We start from the raw sequence: 23,793 nt of genomic DNA, 5'->3' as shown, positions 1-23,793 counted from the left end.
CCAAGATAAGTAGCTAAAACACATGCAATTGGCTTTAAGGGCAACCAACAAAAAAAACAATAAGTTCTGACAATTTTTGTCTAACATTTATTTACGAAAGATTTTTTGTTTTAAAAATATAATGAATCTCGCAAAATTTGAAAAGTCACATTCATGATCGAGCACGTGAAAACTGATCCAAGTTATAAGATCTTATTACTACCACAATTTTTGTTTTCCCATTTTCTTTCTCTCGTTTTTTTGTTATCGGAATTGCCAAATTTAAGTTACGGAGTATGTGGAGCTTTGTTGGACTATTGAAACATATACGGAGTAGGAAAGAACGACAATACATAAATCCAAGTGAGTCTTATTCTAAAATCATTTGGTGGGTCAATACACAAATATCATATAGTTTTCTAATTATTTAGAACTCCCATCTTATCCATTATAAATATTAATGACCGACGAACTTAAACCTTGCAAAATTGACTCCATCACATTCACCCGATTCGATACCCGATTTTGACCTGAAATGATAACTCGAATTTGCCTCGAAATTGAAAATGGTTCACATCGTAATCGATCTGAACCAAGTATCCTGGCTGGTTTGACCTGAAACTAGATAGTTTTATAAACAATTACTTGACTAATATATTCGAAAAAAATATGATCTTATATGAGACAATCCGATATGACCTGAACTAATATTAACCCAAATCAGACCGATCTGACTAACCACAAAACAAAGTAAGCCCGATATTCAGATGGACTCGATCTAAACTAGTAACCGACTCAAATTAGGAGACCCGAAAATTTCTAACTGATCCAAACGACCATTAGTCAGGTCTACTGATCCGACGATCAATGATAAATTGGTATATAAGAAAAGATATTACCTTTAATTAATCCAGTTGAGAAAACCAACTCTATCAAGGAAAATTGTTTACTCCCTCCTTCCCTTAACACTGGCACCGCTTTCCTTTTTGGACTGTCCCTTAATACTTGCACCGCTTTTATAAATGGAAATTTTTACCAATATCATATTATTTCTCACACTTACATACTAACTCACTACACCCATACTCCCTACAAAAAATCATTTAAAAATTCACACTCCACACTCACCACTTCCCACCCCTTACACATTTCCTACTAACTATATTAAAAAAATACTCCACTATCAAGTAACACCCATTAAATTAATAAGTCAATTCAAATGTTTTAAACTCCGCACCGGTTAAACATGTGTGAGTATTAAGTGACGAAGGGAGTAGTATTTAGGTCATTATATACAAAGTACAGAGTATATCGGATGCATTGATGTACAAACATGTCTCCTATGAGAACGCCATATGCATAAAACCGTTGATATAAACTATTTGATTAAAGGTATAACTATTTGATCAGAAAGTATAACTAATAATAGTAGAATATAACTATTTGATCATATTGATTAACTATTTGATTAAAAGTATAACTATTTAGTAAGAAATTCACATTATACATAAGACCGACTTATATAGATTTTTGTATTGACGTGCTCAACTAAAACAAGGATTAATCAATTTTTATTTCGAACACACAATTATTAAAGAGCAACCATTTATTAAAAATTTAAAAACGGAAAAAACTTCTTTCAAAACAAGCAGAGCCTAAGTGGGAGCATTGTTGACGAAGGGGCAACAGATTGTAAGAAATGTAGCTTAAATTATGGTAAAACATCCATACAAACCCACCAACATTAAATCACTAACTTGCTACTTTGTGTTCATCGACAACAAACCTCTAATTCGATGCTAACATCTGATCCAACCGTTGATTAAGCACTCAATCAACATGAATAGATACAAATTATAACACGAAATTCAGTGACTTAATAATTAATTAAACACCAAATTCTCAAATTACCTACCGCAATTATCTTTACTACTAATTAATATGTTAGCGACTTTAATTTTAGTGGCCATTCATAAAATTAGACTAATGTTTAAGGGTAGTAAGTAGATAGCAGCACTCAGTTGACATGGTTAAAGTGGGCCCATATCCAACTGAATTATGGTCCCAATTTTAGATTAGTTAAAACTTAGGGCAGTTTAAATTAACTGAGGTTAGATGGTTAAGCAAGAAGTTAAGGTTCTGTTCGAATAGACTTGTTTGTTGTCCCGAGCAAGAATGACACTCTAACGATGATTTCACTACCTAATTTACCTAAATTAACGTATACCATGTCTGTGGAAAAACGTAATACACGTGTTTAAACAATAACACTTCATGAGTTGTCCCACATGAAGAAACAAGGTGAGGATTAAAGGCGATGAATATGTAAGATTAGCTTTTGTCCAATGTACTACGTAATTTTGTTAATGACAGATTGAAATTTTAAGGACATTTCCAATGTTATGAATATTATTCTGTCCTACTATCGTTTTTCAACCTGAATGAGCCACCAATAGTGTTACAATAAGTTATAATAACTATCGTACCCTAATCTTTCGTTGTGTTTAGCACCAGGCCAAAACTTCACTAATACTTCATAACATGTACTCTGTACATGTGTATTAGGTACTCGATTTTGAACCCAATTCGAATTCGAGCCCGAACCTGAACCCGAATCCTTTGAAGTTACTTGGTAACTAACTCTATAACATGCATTTAACACCCTTCCAAGTTCCAAATCTGAAAAAAACAGAAGACCGACAATGTAAACGTGAGAGACTCAAAAGTAGAGGCTAAAAATGAGAAATGACATGCAAAACACACCTCTCCTTTAATTAGTAATTAGTTGTCCACTAATTCACGTAGTTTGGTCTACTTAGAATCTTTCTGGCTTAGTTGTAAAAATACGCATCTACGAACATCACTCAACCAAGCTAGCTGTATACTTGTAATCTTGTATAGTTGTATTTATATACCCCTTTTTATAAAAAAATAATTATACGTGCATTTTTATTTTTATATTTTATATTTTTGGTAATATACTTGAATTGTACGGTATCTAATTAATTGATTGGGGGTGATCTCATTTAGATTCCATTCCTGGATCTGTGGGGACGAATTGAAAGTAGGCAGCCCGCAGCCTCCACCATTTTCCATCTCAATCGATCACTTCTTTTGTATTTTTTTTTTATAATAAATAATTTATGATCACTAGCTACGTACAATGTTTGTCACTTGAATTCAAACTAATGTGCTTCATCATTATTTAGAGAATATATAAACAAATACAAATTGCATCTTCTAGGAATAATAATAATAATAATAATAATAATAATAATAATAATAATAATAATAATAGAATTAACAAAAATACTTTAATTAATTATTTTCTTAATTAGTTTTGTTATGAGTTTTTTGCACATTATATTGATGACAATGTTTCCCGCGGTAATAAAGAAAAAAAAATGTGCTTATTGTAATCGTTATACTCCGTACACGACTAGCAATTACTAGCAAAAGTAGTGTTGTACGTGGAAACTAAGAGCTAAGTAATTGCCTAATTCAATATGCAACATATCTAAGGGGCACGTATGGACATACCGTCTTATATTTTTTCCTTGGGAGTGAGATGAAATTGTGAGAAGGACTAAAACTAGTTTTTGGGTTTGGACTATGCCCCGAGTCATTGTTTGAATAACTTTAACTATACCTTTTTGCTAAATATAAAATATAATATATAAACTCCTAAGCTACTTTAATTAAGTAAATTTTTATTATTATTAAGCAAGAAAACCAGACAGATAACCTGATACACCTTTTCTGGTAAATTACATACGCTTGGTGATATTACAATAATTTTGGGATTTTGAAATATATGTTGATGACATAGAATGACATGTGTCGAATTGGAGGAGAGCACCACATGACACAATAAACTTTCTTAGAACAACTCCATTGGTGAACTACAAGGTATTGTGGTTAAGTTTGCCATATCAAATTTTAAGCTATAATTAATTTAAGCTACACATTTTCACATTGGTGGGCTACAATAACTTGTCGCTCACTGTAATATTTAATTTAAACAATTTATTTATTTGAGTACCTTTTTTTTGAGCTACCTGCCCAAAATAGCTACAAGGTTTTAACAGTTTCTTATATCATTGTTGTACCAATTTTCTAACCATGGAGTTGCTCTTACAAAAGCTTTTTAACATATTACTCCTTTGTGTACGATGCACCTAACAAATTTATTTAACTTGTGTTGCGGTTTTTTTTTATTGCATAAAGCATAATGTTTGGAATCAAACTAATTTCAGAAATATTAAGAGTTAAGACTAATTAGATGATGGATTGTTATTCATGAATAAATTTAAAGATCGGATCTTGCGAGTCAATCCCTTCTATTCTTCTAGGCGACTTATGCTCCATCTCCGCACATGCTATAAGAATGTTGGACACCTGAACGAACATGCGGTCCAAAAACATTCATCTGTTTCCATGAAAAATTTTTTTAAGAAAAAAAATACAATTTCAAACTAGTTTTCATTTGTTTGGTTCGTTACAAGAAAATTAATAGAAAAAGAAAATTGGGAGAAGATAAGAGAAGATTGATGTAAAAAATGAAGACAAAGGTAAGAAATAAAAGTGAAAAAGTAGTTTCCCTCACTTTCAAATTGAAAAGGTTTTACATCAAACCAATCGGAGCCTAAGATAGGCTAATCTTTCCGAATTCCAACCCATGCATTAGCCACCTCCAAATATATGGATTTAACACCTTTGTGGCTCACTATTTGAAAACAGACTAATAATTGCAAAAGTTTGGTGTGACAATCGGCACAAAATCAATCAAACAAGTGATTACTATAAGTAATGGTCCGTAAGTGATTCAAGGGAATAACACAAATTGCACAGGCAAATTAAGTTTGGTCATTTGGTGGCTTGACATGTTTTGGTTTGTATAGAGCCAAAGGGGCACATCAAATCTTATCACATGGCTTGCCAATGGACCAAGAGAGCCTACCTAAGGGTGGGCCAATTAAACACTGAATACTGCGTGCCCTAACATTACTAATTAAATGAGCTGAATTTGTCCTTCAAATTTGAGTGCTTTTCTTTGGTCAATACCTAAATGTAACTTTATAACCTCTCTCCTCCCCCCCTTCTACACATAAAAGTTCAAGTTAATACAGGTCGGTGGAATTGTTGGGAAACTCACAAAGTCACAATATCGAGCTCCATCAAATGTGTTGTACTTGGAAGTGATCTAAACGTTAATCTGCGTAGCTAAACTGACTAATATAAGATAGGTATTAAGATATTAAGTCAGTAGGGTCATTCTTTTAACTACTAAATAACTTTTAAAAAAAATCTTGTCACTTTTTTTAACATATTTTTAAATTAAATGGTTAATCAAACCTTATAAACATTTCGATATTTAATTAAATATCAGATCATGACCAACCATATGTCATGTGGAAAGGAGGTGTGTTAGTATCAAGTTAGCATTATACCAATGTTGTACATTAAGGCATTATTCAATAAGACGTTATGATTTCGGTAGAAATCAGGGATTACTGTATTCAATAAGAAATCATGATTGAGAAAGAAATGACCTAGTAGTACTAGTTTTAAGGCTTCAACTTGACATTGAGTCACTAGTTATAGTTTAGTTTTTTTTCTTCTTTTTTCCAATTGTTGTTGTTGTTGTTGTTGTTGTTGTTGTTGTTGTGCAAATTGGACAATGCCACAAAAGGTATAGATGAGATTCGATCTTAGATTTGGAGTATAGATGAGATTCGATCTGAAATATACCAATCAAATCAAGTTAGATAACATCCACACTAATTATGATTATCTCAATGTATCGTTTTTGTCGTTTATGTACCTTATCCTCTTTCTCAACCGATCGACTAAACAAATACGGAGTACCATGGCCGTCATACCAGACCCAGTTGCATATGTATGTTAAAATAAAAAGTTACGCAAAAGAAAGTTTCTTAACAATTAAATTAAATTAAATAAGGGAATAGGTCAATATGTATAACAACTACGAGTAGCCACCAAACATGCAAATGAAGAGGACGAAAGGCGAAGATCCTCATCGCTTCCACACTTCCACAGTGCGGTTGATATGGTCTGCTAAAAGCCTAAAAGAGATTGGTTGAGGTCAACGTTGACTTTTAAATTATTTAATTATTGTGTGTTTGACATTTTCATTTTAAATACGGAGTACTTTTTAAAGTAGCTTATCTTATCTTCCTACTAATTAGGTCTCTATTGAGCTAGCGTATGCTTTTTTTTTATTTTTATTTTTATTTTTTTTATATTTATAAATGTGGCTGGTTATTCATCTTTGAGTATTAAATAAATGTATATTTTGACTTTTAAAGTTTGACTTTTTCTAAACTTTCGGTTAATTATACTACAGTATATTGCTATTCTAGAAGTTAGCACATGCCTCAACTATCTCTACTCCTTCTCGATCCAAAAGTTAATCATCTTGTACGAGTCAAGATATGAAAATGGCAGAATTGCTGATGTATAATTGTAACTTATTTCTTGGGACATACTAACTCCGTTCCTATATATTATTTACGGTTACTGTTTTCACGCGAATTAAGATAAAAGATATAGTAAACAAGTTAGGTAGTTACAGAGTATTTGTAAGTGGGTGAAAGTAACATGTTGTTTAAGTTGAAAGTAGATGAATCTTTATTCTATAAGGGAAGAGCTAAGAACATTTCAGTAATCACACTTTTGGTTCCCCCTAACGGAATAGTCACTTATACTCTTGGTCACAATTGAATTAATAACAAATCTTGCCTTAAATTAAATCAAGAATAATTATATCATAATTGTCAATTTGGAAATAAATTAAATAAATTCAATCATCTTTATAATCATTGCAATTATAATTTATGATTAAGCTAAACTTGGGATAACAACAATTAACTCATAATTTATGTCAATTAATCACCTCTCAATAAGCCAAAAATAAGTAGCATTCGTTTACAATATAAACTTAACCCCCTCCCCTTCCTAATCACTCAAAAGTCAAAACACAATATATGTGTCGTCTCCCTTTATGTGATCTCTAATGTATGACCATGTTAGAACATTATTATTGTTGTAGTTGAATAGCTACTAATTACACAAATACAATATCACTTTCTTTTATAGTTATGATCTTACAATTAACGATAACACACTTGGTGGATCTCAATTATCATTTCATTTTAAAGTTTTCAACCTATCCCTTTTATTGCTTAATATTTTCAAATTGTTTATATTCTAATTAATCAAGTTATTTATTTTTTTGTTACAATTTTTTTGTAGAAACTAAAGTGTTTGATGAAAATAATGTTCATATGTCATTTACTACTCTGTTCGGTATACATTTTTCACATTACAATTGACCTTTTTACTATATTTTTTTTAATCACATGTCATTTTAAAGCATTAATGCGTCGAAGATTCTATCATTCTCATCCATTAAAAAACATGAAATTATTATTTAAAAAAAAAACATGTAATCTATAGTACTCCCTCCGTATTTTAAAAAGAGAAACTCTTTCTTAAACGTACATATTTGAAAAAGATATACGCTTTCTTTTTTTGACATGTTTTGGTCCTCACTTTCAATTATATTAATATAATTAATATTAAAGATAAGTCATATACTCATATTATTATATTGCATAGAATCAAGAGTACAGAAATGTTGAAGGTTTTGATTTAACTGGGTTGGATATACGAAGTAGTACATACAATGTAACTTTGCCTGGTTGCTCTTGCACATATCTGTATCAAAAGAATTTCAATGCTTGCTATAGTTTTTAACAATAGCATACCATAAAATATTAAGCTTGTGTATGGTACTATGGTGTATCAGTAACATGATGTAACCAATACATGGAACCACTAATTTCGCAGTCGAATTTCTTTAGAAGATTGAGTGCCACCAGCAGCATTAAACTACATCCTGCCCTGCACATAGTCTACAGTTCTACACCAAAACCTGGTTTTTGTAGTAAGTTGTCAATCTATCAGCACAAGTTTAGTCTACTTGTATAATTAGGGAGGACTTTCTCGGCATAGAAAAGCCCAGAGAACTCATGGTTGCTATACTGGAGCAACAAAAATTACCACAATATGTTTTGCTCCTAAATATGTTTTGCAATCTGGAGATGAATCTTCTTCCACGCTTTGTTTCAGATTTCTCCAACTGCATCTTTCTTCATCATGCTGTAGTCTGCTTCCATCATCATACTGGAATTCGACATTGGGATAATTCGAATAAGCTGGCAAGTCCTTACTCCACCTGTATTGATCATCATTCAGTGCCATATTCTTAACTACAGTTGTATCATCTACATATACATCAGTATTGGAGTACCTGTTGCAGCAGGCAACAGCAGCAACAACAAACACAGCAACAAGCACAAGGATCAGCTGCTCACAGTTCTTGTGGCTCGACTGCTAAGCATTGAAGATTGTGATACACAGATTGCTGACATGTCTCATCAATACACAGATTGATGACTTGTACAAGGTTGTTACAACTTGTAAGAGTTAGTTGTAACTAACTCATTTCCCTAATCAGTTGTAGTTACAAGCTTACACACTTAGTATAAATACTCCTGCAATTAGTCAGATGCAATGTAATGTAAATACTTTTATTCTACAATCAATAAAGCTACTTCTTCTTCTCTTCTCCCTAAATTCAAAGTTCTTAGTTTCAGAACTTCTACATGGTATCAGAGCAGGCATAAGATCCTGCCAATTTTCTTTTCCGCAATTCATTAAAACTGCTACAATTCAGCAGAAAATTCAATTAGAGATCAAGTTCAAAACAACTTGAATTGTTCAGTATCTGATTTGGTTACTGTTTTACTGAAATCAAGATGACAGCAGTTCTTCCTCCTATGCAAGATCCTAGCAGTGTTTACTTTATACATTCCTCAAAAAATCCATATGCAGCAATTGTTTCAGATAAATTTGATGGGGAAGGTTATGCAGAATGGAAAAGGGGTGTTTTACTGGCCTTTGCAATCAAGAACAAAGTGGGTTTTATTGATGGTTCTTTACCCAAGCCATCCATTGGACATGCTGATTATCAAGCTTGGGATAGATGCAATAGTATGGTAATGTCATATCTACTGAGGTAGGAACATCGTCTTGATTTTCCACCATTGTCATAATCAGTATATATGACTACTATGAGTCTATGATTATTATAACGTAATCATCCTTGAAATATTTATGCAACAATCATCTTTGTTATTGAATACACTCAACTATTCTTCAGCAATGACAATGGCGTCTCCAGTCTGGTCCTTCAGATCCGTATCCACATTCCACAGTGACATAGGAAAGGAAAGAAAAAGAGAACAACTCAAGAGCTCCGCCAATTCATTGTTTATTGATAGACGAAGCTCTCTCTTTATCATCTCGTGCTACATGCAACAAAGGATGAGTCCTTTTTCAACAAGCAAAGCATATCTTTTGAAAAAAGCTCTCTGCTAATCCATGACAACCTCTCAAAGGCTCGCAGCAGAGAGTAAAATGCCGGAAGTTGCTCCGAGATGAGAAAGAACCGATGGAACCTGGGGAACATAGACAAGGAAACCAAGAACGTGGAATCTCCTAAACCTGACATGATAGTAGCAAGACCATGCTTGAATTGAGTGAATTCAAAAGTCTTGTATAGTATTACCCATCTCCTAACACCTGAAACTTCACAGATAATCTGAGTACAGAATCTAAACGCAACAAGTTAACGAAAATCCCACAATTCAGAATTCACAGTAAAATCAACTCACACAACATGACAACACTGATGCAACAATGCAGAAGTAGAACATACATAGTTTAGAACGGAAGGAATTCGTTTGTGACAAAAGAATCTGTTAGTGCAATTTTATTAACCATTATTAGTTCATTACAATGAATTAGGCCAAGAGCTAGTCACTTGTGCCTACATCTGAAGGGGCATGAATACTCCCCCCCAAAAGAATAGTAATTAGATTTTCTAAGAATAACCCTACCTACAAACACTGATTAAAGCTATATCTAAATCAATTTCAATAGAGAAACATATTACAAAATCTTGCATTTAGCTACAACCCAAGCAATGTAACCTAATTGTCTCATCTTTGTTATAGAGTTATCTTGCCTTCTACTGCATGTACTGCGGCAATTGGATTACCATTACACTAACATCATCAAGAGAACCTCGAGAAACAGATAATTCCACCAGTTTCTTACAAGCTGCTAATGGCTGAGTTTGTGAGTTACTTCCTGTGCACAAAGGACGGGCAATATCTACAGCTTCCTGATTAGTAACCTGTACCAATAACATAAAGAACCAGGAATTAGTTAATGCAAAGAACAAGGATTGACAAAGCAGTGATTAAGATGAGTAGTAAGTTCAAGATTCAGTACCTTATCCCATAAGCCGTCAGATGCAAGGATCAAGAACTCATCATCGGATTTGATTTTGAGAACTTTGGTTTCAGGTTCAGCAATCACCCATTGCTTAAGCTGCCTGTCTCCGATTCCTCTAGACACGGCAAGAGATCCTTGGATTCTCCAAACACCATTGTAAGAATCAATGTATCCGCCCTATCAAAAACAAACAATTTGCATCCGTAAGCCAATTTTTCAACCAACATTTCATACAACACTAATGCTTCAAATTAAAGAATGGAGTATGACTTCTTACCAATGCTTCAATTCTGTCCTTCTCGTCTTGCCTCGAGGGTCTATGGTCGGTCGTAAGTGCCTCAGCGGCACCACCCCGGCTTAACACAGCCCGACAATCACCAGCATTAGACACGATAAGGTCACCCTTGTTGATCAAGGCAGTAACACAGCACGAGCCACCGAGCAATTCTTGCTCCAAAAAGTCGGTATCAGTTTTCAGGTAACCGTGTTTTACTGCATCCTCAACACTGTTCTCATCCTTCCTAGCAACTTCAGCCATAATGTTTTTGTTTAGGTTTTCAGCCACATAATCAGCGGCTTTAACACCACCATGACCATCAAATACACCAAAGAAAGCCTACACAACACAAAAATTTGCAATAAAATTTATCAGATATCACTCAATAAATCATTTAAGACCTTAAACAATCAGCTCTGATATTGCATCCTAGCATAATTCATCAAGTAAAGAAACCATTCGAGTTCGTAAGCAATCAAAAAATTCACATGTTCATAATTTCCTAAATCTTAATCTACCAGTTTTTCTCATCGAAATTAAAAACTGGGTTTTTTTCTCCCAAATTCAATAAATACACATGTTCATTCTGCTCCATCATACGGAGTATAAACAATCAGTATGATATTTCTAAACAAATCCAAAGTCAGAAAATCACAAACTTTCAAAATAGTTAATCAATAAAGTTGCAAACTTTTGCACACAAGTCTAACAAATCCTTGACATACCACACATTTCTATTAAAAATACAATCTGGGTTTTTCGCATATATTACTCGATCAAAACAAAATATCAAAACTTTCGCAAAAAAAACCATCAATGAATGAGAAAATTAAAACCCAAAGAGAATTAAATAAAAATTACCTGTTTAGAGTCACCATGAATATCAACAACAGCAGAAAACCGATCCTCCATAACAGCTCTCCTTCCTTTCTTACAACAAACAGAGTAAAACCCATCTCTCTCCTCTTCCACCATCGTTTCCTGCACACCTCTAGGCGTTCCCGGACCTCCGAAACCCATATTCATAATCGGAATATCCAACCTCGCCGGCCTTTTCCTCTTAACAAGCGCCGAAGGTGGCGAAGATCCAGACGTCGACGGCCCATCACCGCCGCCAAAACTCTGCCGGAAAGTGCTTGTTGAAGGCGAAATCCGAGAGCGAGGAGAAAGAGTTGAAGTTGAGAAGATCGATTTGTGATGAGATGGGGAAAAAACAGGGGAATTTGACACTACAACTGACATTTTTTTAGTCTTTTAAGAAAAAGTAATTAAATTGTGAATTTTGTGCTTCTTCTTTTTGTTCTTCAATGTTGGTTCTTGTGAGTATGAGAAAAGAGAGGAGAAAGAATTGTGGAGGTATAAAAGGGGAGAAGAAAGCAAGTCAAAAAGTGGGGTCAAGTTGTAAAACTGCGTTGATATCCGTGTTGATTGATAAGAGTATTATTATTTTATTATCCTGATTTTGAAAATTTGACCCAATTAAAATATTGTGAACACATTTTTTTGTTTGAAGTTTCCTATTTTGTCCCTTGCCTACAAGCTTGCCTTAGGAAAGTGGTAATGGGTTTAAGGATTATGGGAAAGATTGGTAATTGAATATCTTTGAGGACTTGACTTCTATGATTGAATCTAATACTTTGTCTATGGAAATTTTATATGAAAGGCATGTTTGGAGGTGTGAACTCGATAATCTCCATATGGTAGTTGATTTTAATTGGATTTGATAATGCAATTGATGTAGTTAAGATTTTTTTTAATACTCGTAAGCTTCAATTCTACGTGAGTATGTGGGTGTGTCTTACATCAATATTACTTTCATACCTTACAACTTCTCTATGTTGAAGAATCGCATAAGTTATTATTTAGGTTTTAACCATACCGAAAACTTGTACGGAGTAATGTTTTATGATCTTGACAGTATTTAGGTTAGTAATACAATGCAAGTGACTTTAGGCCATCAGGCAATGTTCGTGCAATCTTTTGCGAAAGAGACATTGTAAATTAACAAAAAGAAAGTTGCATCAAATAAATCTTTTAGTTTATTGAATGTACAAATATGTTAGCTCGTGACAATTTTCATATTGACGGTAAACAACAATGTTATTTAAGAGTTAGAAATCTATTAACTTATATTAGAAGAAATGTCTAGCTTCTTTAGATATCCTACTTGACAACGCATACTTAACTAGTTGTCAACAGTGGCGGTGCCAGTATGGGTTCAGTGGGTTCAACTGAACCCATACTGGCCTGAAAAAAAAGCATATAGCAGTTTCTGAAGCTATTAAATAAAAGTCTTATACTGTTTCAACGCTGCTAATAGACAACAAATGTATGTTGGCACATTGGTTGAAGCGGGTGATATACCTGTTGATCGAACATATTGATAGCGGGTTCGATTCTTAGCGAGTGGCACTTGACTTTTGATTTATTTTTCTTTCTTCTTTTGGTTGGAGTAATATTTTGTTTCTTACACCTTCTACAAAGAAGTAGCAATAGTTTTGAACTTTTAATAAATACAAATTTTTATACTTTTCTGTTACTAAATTTCTTTCAGATTTTGAAAATTATATAATGCACTAGAAAAAAAAGATTTTGTTTAGTCATTTTCTTTGAAAGTATTTTTTATAATTAATTATGTTATGTACTATAGTATGTATAAATCTGTTATTTCAGATTTTGATTTATTTTTCTTTCTTCTTTTGGTTGGAGTAATATTTTGTTTCTTACACCTTCTACAAAGAAGTAGCAATAGTTTTGAACTTTTAATAAATACAAATTTTTATACTTTTCTGTTACTAAATTTCTTTCAGATTTTGAAAATTATATAATGCACTAGAAAAAAAAGATTTTGTTTAGTCATTTTCTTTGAAAGTATTTTTTATAATTAAATATGTTATGTACTATAGTATGTATAAATCTGTTATTTACACATAAAAGTCAATAAAATATGCCAATGTATGTTTTGCACAAAAAAATGACTTATGTTTTAATTTTCGAACCCTTAACACGGATTTTCTGGCACCGCCACTGGTTGTCAAGCAACATATTAAATGTCCAAGACAACTTTGTGAGTTCTCATTATATTTAGCGGCAATAACTATGACAATCACTACGCATTTTGTTCAAATCTTCAAGATAATCTAATGAAAATATAGATGCATGACAACATAATATTGAAGTGATTTTTATAATGACTAAATACAAATATTTCCTTGACCTTTAAAATTGTTGAGGCTGTCATTAATCAAATTGAAAAAACGGAGGGTAATAAGGTCATTACAAAAGGTGGAAGAGTGGCATAAGCAAACGAAAATGTTTTAGGTTGTTAAGTGATATAAGTTTGAAAGCAACGGCTAATGAAGATGGTCAAGCACGTTTAATACTAGTACAGTAGTGAACACACACATTTTACACACATTTGGAAGCTTTTAAGGAAGTACGCAATATAAAATAAAATAGGAGTATTAAGATATTTGGATGGTTGGTCCTTTTACGACCCGATAATCCACCGTAAATTTTATTTGAAGTTATCGAGGAAAATATAAACTCAACCTGGACTGATCTTTTAACTATCCGAATTTACCTAATGTTATCTATTTATCATATTTTTATAACAATGTTAAGTTAAAAAAAAATTAATACTTCCTCCGTTCCGGAAACATCGCACCGATTGTTTTGTACGTTATTCACATTACAACTTTGACCATTTTTTGTGATTCGTACGTAAGGAAATTTTAGTCATGTGGGTTATGTTAGATCTTTATCGATATATATTTTCTAAATATTACTTTTTTTAATTTTTACTTTCACACGATTTGAGATATTAGAAGAGTAAAAGTTAATAGAGTTCTAAATCTTAAATAACATTGTTGTTGGAAGAGTAAAAGTTAACCATGGTGTAATATTTCCGTAACAGAAAAAGTATATTTTTAACCATAATTCAATCGATCTAAAACCAAAATCGAATCCTATCCATTGACTAGAATTGTCACCCTACTTGCTGGCGACACCTGTTATAATCACACGGTTGAGATTGTCAAGTTGATGTGCTGTCCATTTGATTGATTGCCCCCCATCATTGGGTAACATCCCTGAGAAGTTGCTTCGAACTTACCGTTATCACATTCCCTCTTTTTTGTCCTTTTTGTTTTTTTATTGACCGTTGCGTTTACATCACAACTACTCCGTACTTGTATTAAGCCCAACCCCTAACACGGGATTAGTTGTTGAAGATAAGACTTTTAAGCCCAAATCATGTCACACTACTTCTTCCCTCAGTCCGATTGTTCTTTTTGTATTTCATCATTTTAAATGTCCCCTTTTAAGTTTGTATCGTAAATTCTCTGATGTATATTATCCTCTTTCAAACTTACGGAATATGTTTATTCATTTACTATGTCTCGTCACAACAGTAACAATAACATTAAGATTCTCATGTTTTCATAGGTTGTAATTTACAAGTACAAATAAAAAATATTTTGTATATTGTGGTCATTCTTTTAGGGTAGGAGGAACCATCGATTAGTGCATTAATAAAGGGACGATTTGCCTATAAGCGCAAATGGATCAACCTCGCAAGAGCAAGGGCTTCTACAAACTTCTTAGACTCCAAACGATAATAACTTGCCTGCTCTGTTCCTAAATATTTGCAACAGTTTGACTTTTGCACTATCTATACATTAACTTTAACCAAAATTTCTTATTAATATATAAAAATCAAATAACCATTGTGTAATGTATTGATGATTAGTCTTGATGCATGTGTATGTTTCAAGTATCAATTTTTAAAAGTTTTCACTAATATTTAATTACTTATAATTACTGTCAAATTAATATTTTGGCAAGTATATCAATTAAACTGTTACAAATATTCAGAAACGTAGAAAATATTAAGATGATGGACTAGAAATAAACCCATCAAATTGATGGACTTTAAGACACCCCTTTCATATACTCCATAGTATACAAGTCCTGCCGTCGTGTTACAGTGAACTTAGTCCACAAATATTTTCTACTCACCACACTTTGATTTCCAATTAATTAAACACACAAAATTAACAATACAACCTTAAACACGTACAATTAACTGTACAACAAGTCAAGCTTTTTCAACACACTTTGCAAGTTGACCATTAATTAATTATCGATCCAATTAGTATTATCCTCCGTACTCCAAGATAGGGAACATGGACCATGTAAGCTTCGTATACCTTTCCATTCCACAAACATTATTAGATTAACTTTATAACGATTCATTAATTAACAAGGAAATTAATTTACGTGTACTCGTGTAGTCCTGCCTTCCTACAAGTATGATCAATGAAACATCCAAAACGGTAATGGGCCTGAAATATTATAAAGTAACCACAATTCCAGGGTTCTGTTTGGGCCTTTCCAAGCCCTGCTTTTCATCTGAAATTAAAAAATTATCCACAACAGATAAATTATAACTCAATTTAAATTTTCAAATTTGCAAGCAAGTATTAACTTATATGACACCAAGATAGTCTTTTGTGTAAGACCGCCTTATATAAAAGTTTGTAAGTATTTTTTATATCTCACTTTTTGTCAAAAATAAACACATATTAAAACTATTTTAGTGAGAAAACATCTTATATGTTAATTATTTTAATATCTGATTTCGGTGAAAAAGGTCATTGATTCTCACTTATTTCCAGTTAGAAGGGAAAGACGAAAATCAATGCCCTAAAACTTGCCTTTTTGGCTGGAATCATACCTTAAAATATGATTATTAAAAAATATTAACATATAAAGTGTTTTCTCATAAAATTAACTAAAAAGGTTACTTTTTTCACAAAATGTATTTTCTAACAAATTTTCCTTAAAAATTTAATTTGTTTTGCCATTTTTTTGGTGTACTTCTATACTGTACCCAGAGTAAAGTCTGTCCCACAAACTAGTCAAAAAAATTGAAAGGTAAAATACTCCATGTAGTTACCCAACGTCCAAATGTAGCACAAAATAATCAACACTGGATAGCGAGGGGAACCAATTATTATAGGATTCATATTTACTAACAATGCACATATCGTATTAGCACCATTTTTAATCTTAACTAAACTGAAGTGAACCCAATATTGTTCATAATTATTAACAATAATCATTTAAATTAATTTAAAAAAAATAAGAAAGTGCCAGAAAGAAGAACTCAGTCCCTTAGATGTTCAATGAATTGCGATCATATCCGCTAATCATTACAGGTCTGTGTACTGTAATTGACTCATCATCGTTTCATTTTCTTGCCAATTCCAAAAACAAAATAAATTAAATCTGAAATTTAGCTGCTTTCAATTATCTTCATCGCCATTAAAACTGCGAAGAAGAAGAATAAAAGAAAACAACACGAATGAATGTAGCTTCAAGGGAACGAGTCAATAGGAATATATATTCTCCATATCAACCAACAAATGAAGCTTCTTTGTCTTTAACAATTGATTTTCTAACAGAAAATGAAAAACATAAATTATTTTTTCATGAAAAACATAAAAGAAACCGAAGAAAGGGAGAAAGACGACGATGATTAAATTACGAAGATGAATTGGGGTTTATAACTTTATATAAAGTGGGAAATTAGGGGTTTTGTATTTTTGCTTAGCGGCGATTTAAAATTCCGTTTTGTTGCTAGGTTAAATCCGTTAATGGGCTAGGTTAGTAATGCACCGTTAACTACATAAGTCCAACCCAATTACCCAAGTCTTCACCCTAATTATTCGTGTATGGAGTAGAGTTTGTTAATAGTTTAGAGCAAGATTAGCGCTAGTATAAGCTAAGACTTTCACGTCATTTTTTTTATTAATTTTTAATTAATCAAATTTTTTTAAGACCCTTTCAGATTTACTTAATTTTTCCACTTCACCCCTCGTACTAATTCAAAACTCCTCAAACTTATGAAAATAATAAAATAAAAAAGAATAAATAATAATAATTAAGATTGAATTTACTGTTTGCTCAGATTTTTGTCATACTCTCCCACTTAAATAGGAGATCTTAAGTTAATACTCAATAAGACTATTGCTCAGACTATTGTTCAGACTACCGCTAATCTTGCTCTTAGTACGAAGTTTGTGAAAAACTGAAAATCCTAGTCGTAGTGACTTGCGAGTTGTGACACTTGTGAGGTTTTTCCATTGACATTGCGGAGTCGAGCTGGATTCATGTTACAAACAGAATAATCATACGACCTTCGTAAATACTTAAATTCGATTCACTCACCTTAATTTCACTAATTTAGTACTCCGTAATTTTTATCTAATTAGTTCAGATAATATAAGTTTTTGAACATTAAAATCAGGCAACATAAGCTCGTAAAGTAAAAGAAGATGAATTTGGGGCATATTGATTCATATCAGGTCATAGTTTCATGGGTAGGTTTGGACGTTTGGTCAATTCTCTTACATGTAAACTCACCAACTTGGTGTCTTAACGTACTTTGTTTCTCTTTGTAAAAATGTTTTTTGTTTTTAATTTGGACGAACTTGTTTCTATTGGGTTTTTAGGAAAATGAATTTAGCTAGAGATGTCACTGCGTTGATATGTATGTGAACAACTCGTGAACAAGTTCGAATTAGCAAATAAAAATTGATTTTGGCACAATCACTGTGAGACATAGTTTTCTATTCTATACTCATAAAGGTCCCCGCATGTTGAAGTATTTGAAGGGGCAATTCAACAAAAGTCAACATAAGATGTGTCAAAAATATGTTATGGAGTACTTGCCATGGTTTTCTCCCTATTTGTTGCCATTTTAGTTCTCTTGTTTGGCTTGATTTATTTTTGTTTATTGTGTTTTAGTAAGCTGGTGAGGGTAGTTTTAATTAGGTCTCTTTACAGTTTTGTTGGAAATTGTCCTTTTAAGGTTGTTGATTACTGGATTGGGTGTTGCGGTTTCAGTTTGTGAGAGTTAGAACTAGCAAAAACTAACTCAACCCAATAATAAAAGGTTGGGTTAAAATTTTCTAATTGTTTAAATGGGTCAACCATTGAATTAAATGGGTTGGGTCATGTTGAAATTTTCAACCCGAAAATAACCCGCCTAACCTGTTTAAGTTCAAGCTAGTATATACTATAGATATGTAAAATGTTATTTGAAAGATTTTGTTTCTCGTTTTTACCTTGACATTGAATAATTATTTAACGTTTTGATTCATGTCAAATACGTATTAGAGTATTAATTTTTCTATGAGATTTGCTTCATAAAACCACCCCACAATTATATAGTACAGTCAATTTAACTTATAAAGATAAAATAACAAAAAAAAAAGGGGGGGGGGGGGGGTCAACTTTAAGTACCCCGTTTATAATCGGTTTGATTTTGGTTGAGAATTTCAACCAGTTTAACTAAATAGGTCGGGTTGGGATGGGAAAATATCAACCCGTTTATATATGGGTCGACCTGATTCCAACCCAACCCAACCCAACCCACTACCAACTCTATTGTGGGTTATTTTAAATTGTACGGAGTATTGTTTGTCTATGATGGAGATATAAGGTAGTAAAGGAATTGGGATTTGTTGGTTGGTTTGTGGAGGTTTTGATTGGTGGACTGGTTCAGTGGCGGTGCCAATATGAGCTCGGCGGGTTCAAGTGAACCCATATTGGCAAAATACAAGGGGAGGGGGGGGGGGGGGGTTGGGGTAAAGTCGTCTGTTCAGCGAAATATAGTACTCCACAGAGTATTCTCTCGTTCACTAAAGTTGCTGCTCCACATCGCAGGTTCGATACTTGTTGGTTAATTATGTCAGTTTTTATTTCTTTTACTTATCCTCTTCTTTGGTTGGGGAAATTAGGCTACATGTTTTTATTTTTTTTTGTTCTAAGCTTTTTTTTTTTAAGGGAGTAGGAAAATTATCATTAATAAATTGCCATACGGCATCTACAACAATAATTAGCCCCAAATAACATATAATCTAAAACATCAATATGAAATTCTTCATCCAATTTACTAGTATGCACGCTTCGGAACCGCTTCTTTGATATGGTAGTATTCCAACCATAATCGACTTTTGATAACTCAATATCTTTAATGCCTGATGTTAGCAATTGAAATCTGACCTTCATCTTGACGTTCTTGATCTTCCAGTGATATTCTTCCCTAATACACATAGATCTACGAAATAACCTAAGAAACAAGTTTCCTTGAAGGAAAAGAAAAGCCCCGTTTTTCAAGGGAGAAAAGGTCCTCGCACAAGGAGGAAGCATTAAAGGAATAAACTAACAAAATAATAAAGTTTGGGCTTTCCACCGGTAAAATCGATGGAAGCCCCTTCAAAATTCACTAATGGAGGCTTTGAGAGGGAGAGAGAGGAAGGAGGAGCGATACCACGTATATTTTTATTAATTTTTAATTTCTCATATCCTTTCCAGACTTAAAGTTTTCACTTCTGTTCTAAGATCTTTTTATACTCATTCCTAATATAAACTCTACTAAAATTTGAAAATTTGCTAATCTTCTTGTTTCAATTTATGTGCTAAAAAAAATCAAGTAAACATTAGTTTATCATATTTTTTTATACTCTCTTATATAAAGTTCTTGTAAATTATGAAAATTCGCTAAATGCTACCCCTTTCATCCCATATTATTTGTTATATTTTTTTTCATCCGTCCCAAATTATACACTTATAAATTTAAAATAACCTTACAATATACATTGTTTCTCTCTTTCAGGTGGGGTGCTTTGAGGATTTTTTTGTTGTTTGGTCAGATTTGTTCTCATTGCTTTGACAAAACTTTATTTGACGTTGCACCTCGTTTCATTGGGATTCAATATTCAAGGACCTTCCTAGTGCGAATCGGCTCATCTTTACCTTCCTAGCGCGGAAAAGTATCTAAATAATGTCTGGCACAACGAAGTGACCCGAAAAAAAAATTCGCAAAATCAATCTGCATAAGCACAATGACCCAGTACAAAACAGTATCCAATCTGATATACACCACAATCGATTGACAACCCTACCTACAAGTCTAGGAGTGTGCTCTCTGCGGATTTTTTGCGTCAAACAAAGGACCATCCGAGAACTAGACCCATTGGCCTGGCACGAGACTAATCACTCCATAGGTTGGCTGAAGTTAGGGGTGTCAAATCTGGTTATCGGTTATTACGAGTCGGATATAATCAGACATGTAGTTGCACTATCGGATAATGTAGTTGTATTGAACCATTTTGGTTTTGCAGATTGAATCTGGGATATTTTTATTTCGGGTCACTTTAATTTTTTTCATAAATTCATAAATCGGTTGGATCAAGTCTTTAACATCCCTAACCAAAGTCCATAACAAACCCAAACAAGAATTCTGGGTAAAATATTTGATTACGTCATTTGCAATTCGGCATATCAATTAAAGATTTGTTTAGGCAGCGTCCTTATTTGAAACAGTAACTTACACGTTTATCAAGAGATTCGTATCATTAACATTTTAATTTTTTTGAACAATCATCGTAATCCCGAGTTAACTTCTCTCCTTTACATCAAAACTACTGCCCCATTTTCCGGGTTTCTACTAATTTTTACAAACAATAATGCGAAGAAACTGTCAAAACAATTCAATTTCTTTTTAATAAAAAGGTAATTAAAAAATGTAGTTACCCAACGTCCAAATGCAGCATAAAAAATCTACACTGGATAGCGAGGGGAACAAATCACTTTTGGATTCACATTTATTAACAATGCCCATTTTGTATTAGCACCATTTTAACCTCAATTAAAGTGAACCCAGTATTATTCATAATTATTAGCATAAAACCATTCAAATAATTTTGAAAATATATTTTTAAAAAAGCAAGTAAAATGGAACTCAGTCCCTTAGATGTTCAATGAATTGCGATCATATCCGCTAATCATTACAGGTCTGTGTACTGTAATTGACTCATCATCGTTTCATTTTCTTGCCAATTCAAAAAACAAAGTAAACTAAATCTGAAATTTAGCTGCTTTCAATTATCTTCATCGCCATTAAAACTGCAAAGAAGAAAATAAAAGAAAACAACACGAATTAATGTAGCTTCAAGGGAACGAGTCAATAGGAATATATATTCTCCATATCAACCAACAAATGAAGCTCTCTTTTCCATGGAATCTGATCTGTTTTTCATTTTACGAAAAATACAGATTTGAAAAAACAAAAGCATAAATTTCCTAAAACTTAGAACAAATTCATTTGAAAAATATGAGAAGAAAGAACAGCAGAAACCCTAGATCGGGAGGCCTGGGAAATACGGCGGATGATTGAATTGAAGATGAGATCTAAGTTGAGATTATATAAGGTGGGGGAATTTGGGAAATTAGGGGTTTTGATGACCCGAGTGTTTGCGGCGCTTTATGAACACGTTATTGTTAAAAGTTATGGGTTGTGCTACGCAGACCCGTTCCTGCTATTTGGGTTGTTTATTTCCTAATTTTAACAAATTGGGCCCTAATCTATTTTAATCTACTCTTTCAGTCCCTTTTTGTTATTTATCTATTATGTTTAGGATTTTTATTTTATTCTTCACATTGGTAATCTTTTAACCAATCAAATTTGTTGGGGAATTTAATTTCTTGCATTTTCCCACTATGGCATTAGATCATTCACATTTTCTCAATGTTATATTTTGGATGAAAGTGATAACATTATAAAAAACGGATTTTTTGTCGAAAAAGGACCGTTTAAAGTCCAAAAATTGTGACAAAGAACCTTATAAAAAAAGTTATTGTGAAATGAGACCTAAAATTAACGTTTTGTTTTGAATTGGGACCTTTATCCAATTCCCGATAGTTGACTCCAATTTTTCGAAGATGGACTTCAATTTCCCGGTGATTAACTCGCGCGTGTCGGACATGTGTTTATTGAAAAAAATGTTTTTTTCTTCTTATTCGTCAAATCTGTCCAAAGTAAAGGGTTAATTATATTTATTTTTTGGTTTTTAGGGTAGTACAGGGGGGACCGAAGGGGAAAACCCTTTTTTTTAAATAAACACGTTCGAGGCACGCGCGAGTCAACCACTGAAAATTGGGTAAAGGTCCCAATTCACAACAAAAAATCAATTTTGAGAAAGAGTGTGAGAGTGTGTGAGAGAATGTTAGAGAGATAGAGATAAAGAGTTGGGTTTATTTAGAAGGGAAATGATGTGTTGAACGACTAGTTTTTTCAAAATCTGGCATTTTTAGTCGTTTTAATTAATAGGGGTACTTAATTTGGTCCATTATATTGTATCATAAGGTATTTGGTGCAAAAGGTTTCAACAACCAACCGGGAATACATCTGTTAGCTTTTAAAGCATTTTTTAATATTATTTATGTAACACCCCGACAATTCTCTCTTTTCTAAAATAACCTTTTAATATAAAACATAGAGAATTATCAAGGCATTATCGCCCGTGTGAAAACGTAACGGCTTATTCAGAATTTTGCAGCGGAAAACATAAAACTAACTTTAGGTTTATAAATAATCGATTACAGGTTTAGTCTCAAAAATCAACCAACGAAAATAAGGAAATATAAATAGTATGACAAGTTTAAAGTCCATTTAAACAAACCCAAGTCAACTTAGCAAATCAAAACTAAATACAAGCTCTCTATTCCCGATCCCAATGATGCAACATCTTCAAACCTGCAGATGGACAATGCTTATTGATCCTTAGAGACTGCTCACCAAAGATTGGGTCATCACAGGATCAATAAGGCATAGCCATGATCAACATGCACAAGCAAAAGCACGTAATCAGCAAAGCTGAGTACTACATACTAAATCAATAATAATCCTAACATGATTCTATTAAACGAAACACCCTAACATGATACTAATGAACACAAACAAGGGTAGACAAAACATGATAGTTTGACGACCATACTTGACCAGACTAGACTAGGCTAGACTTTTAGCAATAATATTATTTTAGTTGAAATAGACAATGGACCGAGTTGACCATCCAGAAGTCTTCACTAAGGAAGACGAGGTACGGGCGCGACTCCGTAACCTCAGTGACCTGCGATATCGAGGAACGTTTAAATAAAAATAGGACACGGTGATCAATCCGGTCCGAATTAAAGGCCATGGGCTACCACCATGAACCCCAACTCCTGTTTGTCCGTCACTTCAGACGTGCACAGTCTAAAGCTATTGCTATTCAGTTTCACTTTACATGATTTACAAA

The 23,793-nt window shown here is 33.0% G+C and overlaps 1 protein-coding gene and 4 non-coding genes across 5 annotated transcripts; all 5 read right to left on the bottom strand.

Moving 5' to 3' along the window:
- Positions 1-9,808: 9,808 nt before the first annotated feature.
- LOC110794525 (probable protein phosphatase 2C 25) lies at positions 9,809-11,979 on the bottom strand. The gene is made up of 4 exons (XM_021999501.2): positions 11,504-11,979; positions 10,643-10,981; positions 10,363-10,542; positions 9,809-10,264 (listed from the first exon to the last, which is right to left on the bottom strand). Exons 1-4 carry the CDS (start codon positions 11,882-11,884, stop codon positions 10,097-10,099), a joined length of 1,068 nt encoding a protein of 355 aa, XP_021855193.1. The 5' UTR covers positions 11,885-11,979; the 3' UTR covers positions 9,809-10,096.
- A 4,610-nt stretch (positions 11,980-16,589) lies between these two features.
- LOC130466694 (small nucleolar RNA snoR136) lies at positions 16,590-16,738 on the bottom strand. The gene has a single exon (XR_008926862.1). It is a non-coding gene; the product is annotated as a small nucleolar RNA snoR136 (small nucleolar RNA).
- Positions 16,739-16,805: 67 nt separating this feature from the next.
- On the bottom strand, positions 16,806-16,897 carry LOC130466445 (small nucleolar RNA SNORD25). Its single transcript, XR_008926672.1, has one exon. It is a non-coding gene; the product is annotated as a small nucleolar RNA SNORD25 (small nucleolar RNA).
- Positions 16,898-21,235: 4,338 nt separating this feature from the next.
- LOC130466693 (small nucleolar RNA snoR136) lies at positions 21,236-21,377 on the bottom strand. Its single transcript, XR_008926861.1, has one exon. It is a non-coding gene; the product is annotated as a small nucleolar RNA snoR136 (small nucleolar RNA).
- A 72-nt stretch (positions 21,378-21,449) lies between these two features.
- LOC130466447 (small nucleolar RNA SNORD25) lies at positions 21,450-21,541 on the bottom strand. The gene has a single exon (XR_008926674.1). It is a non-coding gene; the product is annotated as a small nucleolar RNA SNORD25 (small nucleolar RNA).
- Positions 21,542-23,793: the final 2,252 nt, after the last annotated feature.

Source organism: Spinacia oleracea, chromosome 1 (genome assembly GCF_020520425.1).
Source record: "Spinacia oleracea cultivar Varoflay chromosome 1, BTI_SOV_V1, whole genome shotgun sequence".
Lineage (NCBI taxonomy): Eukaryota > Viridiplantae > Streptophyta > Magnoliopsida > Caryophyllales > Amaranthaceae > Spinacia > Spinacia oleracea.
Note: the sequence above shows the minus strand (reverse complement) of the source record. Positions and strands in the feature narration are given on the sequence as shown.

Bases quoted from the DNA above. Each gene is read 5' to 3' on its own strand.
- LOC110794525 (XM_021999501.2), bottom strand. From the start codon at position 11,884: ATGTCAGTTGTAGTGTCAAATTCCCCTGTTTTTTCCCCATCTCATCAC. The intron at 10,543-10,642 runs GTAAGAAGTCAT...TGTTTTTGATAG, and splicing joins AGGACAGAATTGAAGCATTG to GGCGGATACATTGATTCTTA. The intron at 10,265-10,362 runs GTACTGAATCTT...TTATTGGTACAG, and splicing joins CTGACGGCTTATGGGATAAG to GTTACTAATCAGGAAGCTGT.